Source organism: Sinocyclocheilus grahami, unplaced genomic scaffold, assembly GCF_001515645.1.
Source record: "Sinocyclocheilus grahami isolate Dianchi unplaced genomic scaffold, SAMN03320097.WGS_v1.1 scaffold103.1, whole genome shotgun sequence".
NCBI lineage: Eukaryota > Metazoa > Chordata > Actinopteri > Cypriniformes > Cyprinidae > Sinocyclocheilus > Sinocyclocheilus grahami.
This window is the reverse complement of record NW_015505282.1, coordinates 217,407-230,912: the sequence shown is the minus strand read 5'-3', so window position 1 is coordinate 230,912 and position 13,506 is coordinate 217,407. Positions and strand designations below refer to the sequence as shown.

At 38.9% G+C, this 13,506-nt stretch overlaps 1 protein-coding gene across 3 annotated transcripts in view; it reads left to right on the top strand.

Annotated features, from left to right (window-relative positions):
* tasora (transcription activation suppressor a) overlaps positions 1-13,506 on the top strand; it is a 68,791-nt gene that overhangs the window by 36,334 nt on the left and 18,951 nt on the right. For 2 of the 3 annotated variants that reach the window (XM_016276486.1, XM_016276489.1), the window contains 3 exons: positions 5,556-5,606; positions 7,699-7,825; positions 8,538-9,547. In XM_016276486.1, coding sequence (XP_016131972.1) covers positions 5,556-5,606; positions 7,699-7,825; positions 8,538-9,547 — 1,188 coding nt within the window. The remainder of the gene's footprint in view (positions 1-5,555; positions 5,607-7,698; positions 7,826-8,537; positions 9,548-13,506) is intronic. The other variant, XM_016276488.1, reaches the window with a different exon arrangement.

The following is a 13,506-nucleotide window of genomic DNA, read 5'->3' as shown; positions in this document are numbered from 1 at the left end:
TTATATTGCAGCCATTTGCTAAAATCATTTAAGTTAATTTTTTTTCCTCATTAATGTACACACAGCACCCCATATTGACAGAAAAACACAGAATTGTTGACATTTTTGCAGATTTATTAAAAAAGAAAAATTGAAATATCACATGGTCCTAAGTATTCCGACCCTTTGCTGTGACACTCATATATTTAACTCATGTGCTGTCCATTTCTTCTGATCATCCTTGTGATGGTTCTACACCTTCATTTGAGTCCATCTGTGTTTGATTATACTGATTGGACTTGATTTGGAAAGCCACACACCTGTCTATATAAGACCTTACTGCTCACAGTGCATGTCAGAGCAAATGAGAATTATGAGGTCAAAGGAACTGCCTGAAGAGCTCAGAGACAGAATTGTGGCAAGGCACAGATCTGGCCAAGGTTACAAAAAAATTTCTGCTGCACTTAAGGTTCCCAAGAGCACAGTGGCCTCCATTCCTTAAATGGAAGACGTTTGGGACGATCAGAACCCTTCCTAGAGCTGGCCGTCTGGCCAAACTGAGCTATCGGGGGAGAAGAGCCTTGGTGAGAGAGGTAAAGAAGAACCCAAAGATCACTGTGGCTGAGCTCCAGAGATGCAGTCGGGAGATGGGAGAAAGTTGTAGAAAGTCAACCATCACTGCAGCCCTCCACCAGTCGGGGCTTTATGGCAGAGTGGCCCGGCGGAAGTCTCTCCTCAGTGCAAGACACATGAAAGCCCGCATGGAGGACTCCAAGATGGTGAGAAATAAGATTCTGTGGTCTGATGAGACCAAGATAGAACTTTTTGGCCTTAATTCTAAGTGGTATGTGTGGAGAAAACCAGGCACTGCTCATCACTTGTCCAATACAGTCCCAACAGTGAAGCATGGTGGTGGCAGCATCATGCTGTGGGGGTGTTTTTCAGCTGCAGGGACAGGACGCCTGGTTGCAATCGAGGGAAAGATGAATGTGGCCAAGTACTGGGATATCCTGGATGAAAACCTTCTGCAGAGTGCTCAGGACCTCAGACTGGGCCTAAGGTTTACCTTCCAACAAGACAATGACCCTAAGCACACAGCTAAAATAATGAAGGAGTGGCTTCACAACAACTCTGTGACTGTTCTTTAATGGCCCAGCCAGAGCCCTGACTTAAACCCAATTGAGCATCTCTGGAGAGACCTAAAAATGGCTGTCCACCAACGTTTATCATCCAACCTGACAGAACTGGAGAGGATCTGCAAGGAGGAATGGCAGAGGATCCCCAAATCCAGGTGTGAAAAACTTGTTGCATCTTTCCCAAAAAGACTCCTGGCTGTATTAGATCAAAAGGGTGCTTCTACTAAATACTGAGCAAAGGGTCTGAATACTTAGGACCATGTGATATTTCAGTTTTTCTTTTTTAATAAATCTGCAAAAATGTCAACAATTCTGTGTTTTTCTGTCAATATGGGGTGCTGTGTGTACATTAATGAGGAAAAAAATTAACTTAAATGATTTTAGCAAATGGCTGCAATATAACAAAGAGTGAAAAATTTAAGGGGGTCTGAATACTTTCCGTACCCACTGTATAAATGTACGTATTCACTGTACTGCGGAGATCGTCAGCTTCATCTTTGCAGACAACACACTGACTCAGAAAACACTAGTTTATTAATAAATATCTCCTTGCTATTTTCCCAACACATTACTTTTGTCATTACTTTTGCCGGTGCTTTGCAGCAAATTTAAGGGGGTCTGAATACTTTCCGTACCCACTGTATAAATGTACGTATTCACTGTACTGCGGAGATCGTCAGCTTCATCTTTGCAGACAACACACTGACTCAGAAAACACTAGTTTATTAATAAATATCTCCTTGCTATTTTCCCAACACATTACTTTTGTCATTACTTTTGCCGGTGCTTTGCAGCAAGCTTTATGCATGTGTTTGAGTGCGAAATGGGCTGTATGTTAAAGGCCCCCCGAGTATATATTTAGGTAATTCAATTAATATAAATGTGTGATTAGTTGACTAATGGATTAAATGAACATCTATTAGATAAAATCTTTAGTCGGGGGCAGCCCTAATAGTAAGCAATTGAACATGTACAATCTGTTGTCGTTCCACACCTGTGTGAAAGTATACAGTGACCAGAGTCTGTCAAGCTTCAGAAATGACCAAAATAGCCCAAATTATGCCTTATATACCAAGTTTTTTTATATGTATTTTGAGTGATGAATAGAACAGTTTTAAAACTATTTTTGTGTTCATACAAGTGTTAGTCCGTTCCAGAGATTTGGTTTCAGGGAAGATTTATCAGTGATTCATGAAGTGCACTCTTTCATATGGCTTTGTTCACTATATTTAAAAGTGTCCAGAATATTCTCAAAAAAATTCAGCCTTTCTATTCCTCTGAAGAAAAAAAAATATACAGGTTTGGAAAGACTTGAGGATGTAAATGTGAACAGAATTGATTTACTTTGGCTTTAAATAATTTAATAATCTTGATGCAACAGGTTTGAGACATGAATACATTGAAGGAGAGGTTAGTGTAGAAATTTAAGGGTAGAGTCTGGGGTGAGAGGTTTTCAAGAAGGGTAGATGCCATTCTGATGGTCTAATGTTGACCAAATGGCATTCCCGAAGTGTCACTTTTGGGTTAGTTTCCATTTGTTTTGAGAAAAGCTGTTAGTTGAAGTGCTTGATTTTCACAGAAAAAGCGTGCAACAGACTACGTAGAGAAGACGCAGGTGAAGAGAGGAAAGGTGGGTGAGAGAAAAATAATTTTATGCTGGTGATGGGACAAGACTAAACAAATGAAAGGCACTAAACCTATTAAAAATGCCATTGTCATAACTGACTTTAAGCGGTCATGAACTGTGCGACGTTGAATCGGTGGGCGGGGCTAAACAGGCAGCGCTGTAGAATTGATGAGCAGGGCTAAACAGACTGCGCTGTAGAATTGGTGGGCAGGGCTAAACAGACAGCGCTGTAGAATCGGTGGGCGTGGCTAAACCGGCAGCGATATAGAATCGGTGGGTGATTCTAAACAGATAGTGATGTAGAACTGGTGGGTGATTCTAAACAGATAGTGATGTAGTATTGGTGGGCGGGTCTAAACAGATAGCGGTGTAGAATCGGTAGGTGGGGCTAAACAGGCAGCGATGTAAAATCGGTGAGCGGGGCTAAACAGGCAGCTATGTAGAATCGGTGAGCGGGGCTAAACAGGCAGCGATGTAGAATTGATGAAAAAAGCGTGCAACAGACTACGTAGAGAAGACGCAGGTGAAGAGAGGAAAGGTGGGTGAGAGAAAAATAATTTTATGCTGGTGATGGGACAAGACTAAACAAATGAAAGGCACTAAACCTATTAAAAATGCCATTGTCATAACTGACTTTAAGCGGTCATGAACTGTGCGACGTTGAATCGGTGGGCGGGGCTAAACAGGCAGCGCTGTAGAATTGATGAGCAGGGCTAAACAGACTGCGCTGTAGAATTGGTGGGCAGGGCTAAACAGACAGCGCTGTAGAATCGGTGGGCGTGGCTAAACCGGCAGCGATATAGAATCGGTGGGTGATTCTAAACAGATAGTGATGTAGAACTGGTGGGTGATTCTAAACAGATAGTGATGTAGTATTGGTGGGCGGGTCTAAACAGATAGCGGTGTAGAATCGGTAGGCGGGGCTAAACAGGCAGCGATGTAAAATCGGTGAGCGGGGCTAAACAGGCAGCTATGTAGAATCGGTGAGCGGGGCTAAACAGGGAGCGATGTAGAATTGATGAGCAGGGCTAAACAGACTGCGCTGTAGAATTGTTGCTAAAATGTTGCTAAAAAACAACAATTATTTTGTGTATTTGGTGTAATGAAATGTTTATGCGGTTTAAGGTTAAAAAAAACACATTATTTTCCACATACTGTGCATTATTGTTTCTCTATGCCCCGCCTTTCTGAAATGCGTCGATTTTTACAAAGCTCATCGTTCTGAAAAGCGAGGGGTGCTGTGATTGGCCAGCTATCCAGTGCATTGTGATTGGCCGAATACCTCAAGCGTGTGACGGAAATGTTATGCTCCTTACCATATTGTGTTGTCCTGTCCAGCCAGAGCGATGATTCAAAAACATGAAAACCCATTATAAACGAGGCATTCGTTGCATCCAGTGGGGACATAATTATGGATTATAATGACTTATACTGTCTGTAGTCTACTCTTCCAGGATCAGGAAACAGTCCATGTGCTGCACACATCTGAATATTTGGGTTGAAGTGTTCTGGAACAGTGTTGTAAATACAACTTAACCACTGATTTCTAGTCGTGTCCATTTTTGGAAAGCCAAACAAAGTTTCGCTTTCACAACGAAACGCAGCGTCACACACGGCGGCCTAGAGTGAGCAGAGATGGCGGGCTTGAGAACAGTTCGGCCAGCGGATTCGACGAAGGAGAACGTCATGTGGAGGTCGTCACAACTACATGTGACGACCCCGGGCTGGACTCCGCGTCGTCCATGGTGAAAGCCAATCCGGCGATCCACAGCGCGAAGTTGATGTATTTCCTCAGCAACCAGCATGGATAAGCTCCAGGCATGACGAATCAGATATCGTCCTCTTTTGGAAGGCCGAGCAAAGTAGTTCCGCTTTCACAATGAAACGCACAGTGCCTTCACGACATGGCGGTGATGGCGGCGGCAACAATACCACAGCGATAATAAAAGTTATGCCTTCTTTCTTTGCGTGAACATTTGGGTGGCGTTATGTGGGGGCGTGTTAGAACGAGCCGTTTTAGGTAGGCGTGGTTGACTCTTGTCTTTTATAAAGAATATCTCTTTGGATTTGAGACTTTAGTCTTTGCAACTTTACAGATCTTCTTTATGCACCAAGAGCTCGTAACACTCCAAAGAGAAAGGAAAAATTTAAATCGCATCATTTGAACCCTTTAAATGTCAAAAGATCAAGGGAATTTAGTATTCTCAGTTCATGACCCCTTTAATGATTATTAGTCCACCCGAAAAATATTTAGTCGGGGGCAGCCCTAATATTATTTGAACTTGTACATTCTGTTGTCATCCCAAACCTGTGAGACAATATCTTAGAGACTTATTATCTTATATCTTAGAGAGATATTAAGATCTTGGAATGTTTAGAACAATAGTCTGTCAAACTTCAAAAATGACCAGAATAGTCAAGCCTATGCATTATATACTGAGTTTTTTTTAAAGATATATTTTGAGTGACGAACAGAAAAGTTTTAAAACCATTCATTATATTTAAAAGAGTGCCCCGAAAATTGTTTAAAAATTCAGCCTTTGTGTTCCTCCGGGGGAAAAAAATCATACAGGTTTGGAATGACTTGAGGGTGAGTAAATGAGAACAGAATTTAATTACTTTGGCTGTAAATAGTTTGATAATGTTGATGCAACAGGTTTGTGACATGCATACTTTTAAGGAGAGGTTAAGTGTAGAAATTTAAGAGGTTTTCAAGAAGGGTAGATGCCATTCTGCAAGTCTAATGTTGACCAAATTGCTTTCCCAAAGTGTCAGGAAAAAAAGGTGTTAGCTGAAGTGCTTGATTTTCACAGAAAAAGCGTGCAACAGGCTTCGTAGAGAAGACGCAGGTGAAGAGAGGAAGGGTGGGTGAGCGTTTGTGGCAGAAAGAGAATCTCATGCAGGTGATGGGACGAGAAGTTACATTGTAGCACTAAACAAATGAAAAAATGCTTTTTTCATAACATCATGACATCAGATATCTTCATAAAAATTCTCTATAACACACTTGTGTGCTACAGTTCATATAAAGATGACTTTATCTTGAATCACACACTCTGGCTATGTTTGGAATGGCATACATTGTGTGCTTCATACTACGAGCAATTACATAACCATAAGCATTTCAGAGAGTAGCATGCTACATTGTAAGACTTTTTTTTGATCATGTACTTTGATAAATCTTGTACAGTCATTTGCAAAACTTTTGTCTAACAAAGAACAATGTACAGAACGCCACACAAATCTGCCAGACCCTAGTGCAGACACCCATCATTAAACTAGACATCTGCTTAGATTGCAGACTGAAACGCCATGATTTCAAACTCATGCCTGTCTATACGGAGAACGAGCTGCTTTAAAATGTTGAATGCAAAATGGTCATTTAAACTCGATGCCATAACTTTACAAAACATTGTTTTGTGCTTTAGCTTGAAATCATCAATCATACATGTATTCCATGTTCCTGTGGCTCAGTGGTAGAGCATTAAGCATTAGCGTAAGCAGCGCAAAAGGTCGTGGGTTCGATTCCCAGGGAACACACGTACTGGTAAAAAATGTATAGCCTGAATGCACTGTAAGTTGCTTTGGATAAAAGCATCTGCTAAATGCATACATTTTTATTATTATTATTAAATTATTATTTATCATATGCAGCTTTGTAATAGAGAAATTATTTCCTTATTTATTGGAAATATACTCGCAACATTTTTGTTGCCATTTACGTAATAAATGGCATTTATATATGTGCACCTGAGTAACAGTGTTGACAAACTGCTCTGTTATTCTGAACACCAGTGATGTTGCTTTTATGCAACAATGCTGTAATTTAGGGAATATATAATACTAATGTACAAATAGGAAGTATAAGAATGCATTGTTTGTTTCTTCTTTTTTTACTTTTAAGGCAGCTCAAAGGTTATTTCACAATTTAATCCCCTTTTTATATTTATATGTCTTTACTCAAATAATGACTCAAGAAAAAGAGCTTCTGATTCAAGCACGCTGCATTGTGTCTTATACAGCCTTCTACACAGTGTGCTATACTGCACATTTTGGCAAATGTAGCAGGTAGGGATGCACGATATATCGGCCACCATATCGGTATCGGCCAATAAATGCTCATTTTTTCTGTTATCGGTATCGGCCTGATAAGAAAATTTGGCCGATATCTTAAAGCCGATAAATAATGCATTATTTCCTTCAGAGACACTTCAGATGCGCGCTGTTCGTTTGCAGCCTTTTGTGCAATTGTACATTGTAATATTGTGTTTATTCTTTTAATGATGAGACCTTTTTTGTAATCAGGCTCTCAAAAAGTATATAACAATTTGGATATAGATTTATCGGCCAACATATCGGTTATCGGCTTTCAAAAATAAAGAATAATCGGTTATCGGTATCGGCCAAAATTTTCATATCGGTGCATCCCTAGTAGCAGGTCATCAGGTATTCCATGCATAATGAAAATCCACATACTGTACTCGTCACAGTTTATATTCTGTGTAGTAGTGTGCTGTTCCATTCATAGCCAGTATTGTGCGGTGAATGTAGAGCAGTGAGTTGTTCCATTTCCTCACCTGCAATTTTATTTATGTAGTCTATTTACAGAACAAAACAGAGCAGATGAGTTAGAGTTAGGCTTGCAAAAAGGTGGAAAATTTCCAGTAGATTTTGGAAACATTCCAGAAATTTTGGAAAGTTTCCAGGATTTTTCGGAATATTCCAGGGATTTGGGGAAAGTTTCCGGAAATTTACCGGAAATGTTCCACCCCTTTGCAACCCTAGTTAGAGCACTAGAATACTACTGCATATGATTTATGCTCTTTAATTAAATGACAGTTGCCAGTTTTGCATGTAGCCAAAAGTATTGTTTATGTTTATGTATTTATTTAGTCATTTTATTGAAAGAGTTCTAAACTCTTGGTGGTGGTTTTGACGATGTTTTTGCTGTTTCAGGAGGAGACCGCAGGTAGTTTGAGTAGTTTAGAAGCATTTAGCCCTTGTTCAGATTCTGGAGGACAGCAGCGTGGCGTTAACCTGCTCGGGGAAAAGACCATACCATGGGTGCTGATTCCCATCACAGGTAAGCTCACTTCATATGATGTGAAGAACAGTGCAGAATGTCTAATAATGACCTTGCAGGTCAACAAGTATCTCTGCGGAAAAAAAAAAATCCCTAAATTTTTTCCCTCTTTTTTTCTTATTAGCATGCATATTGACTGTTTGTATTAATTTGATGAGTGGGTTCAGTATTCTGTTATATGTTCATGTATGTAATGCAATATGGCAACACACATAACATTGTTTCCCGAGAATGAGCACTACACCAATATTGTCCTTGTGTTAAAAAATAAAAATGTAAAAAGTAGTGCTGTCAAACGATTAATCACGATTAATCGCATCCAAAATAAGAGTTTTTCTTTGCATAATATATATGTGTGTGCTGTGTATATTTATTATGCTTCTATAAATACGCACACATACAGTATATATTTTGAAAATATTTCCATGTCTATATTTATATTCATATAATTTATGTTATAAATAAATGTATTTAATATATAAACATAAAATTTTTCTTAAATATATGCATGCATGTGTGTGTATTTATATATACATAATAAACATACACAACACACACACACACACACACACATATATTATGTAAACAAAAACTTTTATTTTGGATGCGATTAATCACGATTAATTGTTTGACAGCACTAGTAAAAAGTAAACCTCAAATAATTTTCATTATTTACATTAAATAATCTGGATTTTCTCAATTGCTTGCTTAGGTCTGAAAATGGAGAGATATTCCCAGAGACAGATGGACTATCCTGAAGATCCACGCTTCGTTCAGAGCCCAACCGTGTCTACACACGCCATGCCTGACACAAAGGACCTGTCCCCTCCCTACCAGCCAGATAGCAGCAGCACAGCGGTGGATCTGAATGTGCAGACGGCTGCAGAGGTTGAGGATGAAGAGCCCGTCGCTCCGGCTGTGGCCATAGAGTGTCCTGCAGACGGCAGCGGTTTTGACCACATAGTCGATGAGCTCGTCTCTGGCTTCTCCAGTGAGGTGGAGCAGCTCTTGAGGGCCAAACGTATTTATTATGTTGCTTGCTCCAGCACTCAGGGCTCACGAGAACCGCTTCAGACTCCAGCTGTGCCACTTTCCAATTACGTGTCAAACTACAACACTCCGTTTCCCGTCAGTAGCTACATGAGCTCTTTCCACAACAGCCTGATGATGTTCATTGACCCTCAGCACGTCAGTCGATACCCCGGAGCTCAGGAAGATGTGACTTCCTCCTCGTCTGCTGCAGAAGTTCCTTCAGATGTCCCTGATACGTCCTCCAGCTTTAATCCGTGTGCTTCCTCGTCTTCCAACAACACCTTTGAGTCATCTCTGACACCATGTTCTCCTTCTAGTGCCCTACCTGAGCCAATGACGCAGCCTCAACATCACTCAAGTTTGCCCGACCCTGATCTCCAGCAGACACCCCAGCAGATGTGGGCTTTAGAGCAGGACTCGGTGAACCAGAAGATGCAGGAAGCAAACGTCCCTCATGATCTTCATGAGGTGAATGGTAGTCTGGTTGCTGAGACTACGGGAGCTGTGGAGGGTCAAACGGACGCCTCGATTGGACACGCTCATTCTGCCATCAGCAGTATCATCGATCAGCTGCAGCCCGAGGTGATCAGTAACCTGGTGGAGATCATCAAAGGAGTTCAGAAGAACATTGTCTACTTCTACATCCATTCCACGGATGAGGAGGAGAGTGACGTCTGCTGGGAAATTAAGGTACATGCAGTGCTGCTTTAGCTCTTTGGCCTTGTACAAATCCATAGCTGCGGGAACATATGTGACCCTGGACCACAAAACCAGTCATAAGGGTCCATTTTTTTCAAATTGAGATTTATACATCATATGAAAGCTGAATAAACAAGCTCTCCATTGATGTATGGTTTGTTATGATAGGACAATATTTGGCCGATATACAGCTATTTCAAAATCTGGAATCTGAGGGTGCAAAAAAATCAAAATATTGAGAAAATCGCCTTTAAAGTTGTCCAAATGAAGTTCTTAGCAATGCATATTACTAATCAAAAATTAAGTTTTGATATATTTATGGTAGGAAATTTACAAAATATCTTCATGGAACATGATCTTTACTTAATATCCTAATTATTTTTGGCTATTGCTACAAATATGCCCCAGTGACTTAAGACTGGTTTTGTGCTCCAGGGTCACATATTTTATCTGGGTGGTGCTGGGGGGCGGAGCTCGATGTTGCAGGGTGGGGCCGCTGTGTTGTTATACAGCCTAAACACTTATAGATGAACATACAAATTAATGAAGACAGAGTTATATGAGAACGATATTTGTGATATAAACAATAGTGCTGCACGATTAATCGAATGGGATTGTCAGTAAAGCTGGTTCTGTAATCAGTAGTAAATCTCCATCACCTGCTTTCAGATGGAGCAGCATTCACTGACAAGCTACGCAAAAAAATCGCAGACGATTTAATCGCACGATAATTAAATCGAAGATATTGTTCAATATTGGTTCAGTGTTACACATCATGAACAGAGATGGTCTGAGGTCAAGTTGTCTATCTCTGCATGCAATGAGTGACTGGCAAATTCAGATTCAAGTAGCTAAAAAGGTTTTACAAAGCATTGACAGCGCTTCGAAACAATGGTGTTGAGCATTATGAAATTGAGGCTAAGCGAATCACACAGTGATTGACAGTGCTCTGATCCAATGGCCAAAAAGCTCTCTGATTCAAATCATCAACATATAAAAATGAAATAATCTTTAGAGTTATTTAGAGTAATTTTATGAACAAATGTAGAAATTGTAAAAAAATTCAAGCCGTGTCATGCCGAAAATCCATTTTTTACACCCATCCGATTGGAATCCGATCATAGTTAGCAAGTGTGAACCGATTTTAAAAATCAAAAAAACATTTTGAGCTACATTCATTTCTGGAAATCCGTTTCAGTCTGACAGCTCAGATCGGATTTTGCACAGCTTTTTCACATTCCCGCGCCACGTAAATTGTAAACACGAAATCGTTCACTCGTTCACTAATTATTGTAGTGTATGGCAGTTGATATCAGAAAGGAGTGAACCCAATGAAGTGAACGGTAGAAATTTGTCAAACGGTAGAGATTTTGGACTATCGTCTCTATCGCATGTATGTGCTTACGTCAAGTTGCGGTGCGCCGTGGTCACGAAAATGTATCATTTGCACACATTTTAAGCATTGCGGTATAAAAATTTGTGATTTTAAACCGTTTAAATGCAAACTACAGCGCTATATGCGTGACTGTTTCTGAATGCCGTCTGTGCACATGAATCTGCTGCTCATAGTGCGTGAGTATTTTTGTTTCTTTATTGGCCTTGAAGGGTGAAATACACATATTTATATGTTTGAGTATCCTCGTAAACATTCATTTAGGTCTTAAGTGAAAGCAAACCGCTGAAAAAAAAACGTAATATAAAATAAAATTATATTGGATCCAAGCAGCTCTTAAAATGACAGCAATCTAATATCCCTGCTGTCTGTCATTCGTGTTAATCAAACAACAGTGAGAAAATCTCACTGCTCTTGACTATATCACTTTTGTAACTTTAATAATAAGAAATGGAATTTACACAGTGAAAACCATGCAGTGTCTTTGATTAATTTATACAATGTATGTTAGGGATGGGCGATAATTTCTGGTATTTATTGCGATAACAATATCAATGACGATAATTCAGGGAATCGTATGCATCCACTAAGAGACAAAAAAAAAATTTCTTTAGAGAAAAGTGTCGTCTTTCCTATTTTTACCCTGGTGTTGTGAGCATTACTGAGTACACATGTAATGTAATTACTATTTCATACTGGAAGCCGGTGGGCGCCCTTGCGCAGAAACTCCTCATATGCATTGCAGAAGTATTAGCACTGAGACGCTCCAGGAAATCCCTAATATGGACAAAGTAGGGGTGTGATGAGACACTTATCCCACGAGATGAGACACGAGACTCTGGGTTCACGAGAACGAGACGAGATTTTTAGACTTTTTTTAAAGAAATCCTCAATGATGAAATATATAGGGAAAATTTGTATTTTATTCAACTGAAAAACACAAAATGCAAAAAAGTAGGTGCATTTTGAAAGCAACTTGTACTTTATGAACTTAAACATCTATTTTAATAAATTTTATGCAGTAATAAACAACATGTAAACACTGCAAAATGTTTGGCCACAAACTCAACTGACACAAGTAACTACACAAGTAGTGTACTTTCTACTGAAAAATAGTAATAGGCACAATGTCTTAGGGATGCAACGATTATAGATTTTGTTGGTACGATTATTGTCTGAGGAATAATCACGGTTTTACGATTATGATGATTATTATGCATTTATTCATTTCCCAACATTACTAATGTATAAAATCACATGAACACTTCTTAGATATTAACTTGTTATTTATTGCTGGCTTTTGAAACAGAAATAACACAGTAACCAACAATACAGCAAAAAAATAATAATAAAGACAAACAAAAGTCTATCTCTCCCATTAGAATTTTAAAAACGTGACCTCTGCTCTGTAAACATCCATGACAGTATTTCTCTTTTGAAAATAACAAATGGAAATAGATCGCAAAAGTATTTAATGTTTTCAGTTTGTACATTCTTTATATTTCTTTTGGACCTGGGGTAGAGAATTTGGAAACATGGTGAAAAAAATATTGTTGGTTTTTACTTATGAATAATACTACAACGGGGATAGTAAATAACAAAGTTAATGAAGTAGCCTATTATTAATATACGACTAATATTAACTCAGTCATTCTTGAGAAGTGGGACAAAACAGGGTGCAAAATTGAAAAAATAAAACCTTGTACTCAGACAAATGAAACTACGTTTATGTATCTTATATGTACTAAGCTACTGAGCTATGCTTTGATACAACCTCCCAACTTGTCTCTTTTTTTACCAAAATGTGCTTTTTTTAACTTGGACTGTGTAATATAATTTCAGCTTAATCTTTAACAGCATTCAAGATGTTTTTAACATTTCAAAACACATTTTTGTGTTAGCAGACAGATTACACTTTCACATGTGACCAATAATTCCACAACAAATATAAAATATCATAATGAAATATTATCAAAATAATCAACTGATGGAGGTGACCGAACTGATGGAGTTGACGAAAACCTGAATTTGTAGTCATTTTAACTATCAAATACATTGAATCAGTCAATTACTATTAAAACAAACAGTGAGTATGTTATTGTTTATAAAGCTTTTATTCAAGAGTCACATTGAAGTATTTTGATATATCATTAGAACACAAAATCTTATGGTGGTGACATCTGACGGTGTTGACAAATTTGGCATTTCTTTCACAAAACCAATGGAGTTCATGTAGTAGCCATTTTATTTTTATCTGTTGATGCTAGATGCTAATGGAACCTGCTTCAGGAGAATACAATTATCTAAATATTTCAAATAATTTCCTCAGAAATTGGAAGATGGGGTTGACATATCATGGCTGTGACACAGGAGATATTAACATTAGGATTTAAAATATTCTAAAACTATAAAACTTAGCAGAGCCTGTCTGACACTGATGTACTCTGCAGAGGTGAACTGTGGCAAGGGGGTCCTTTAGAGTGACAGCTGCCCCTGATATTCCCTGATTTTATTACATTTTATTGAATGTCTGACGGTGTTGACAAAAAGTGGGGAC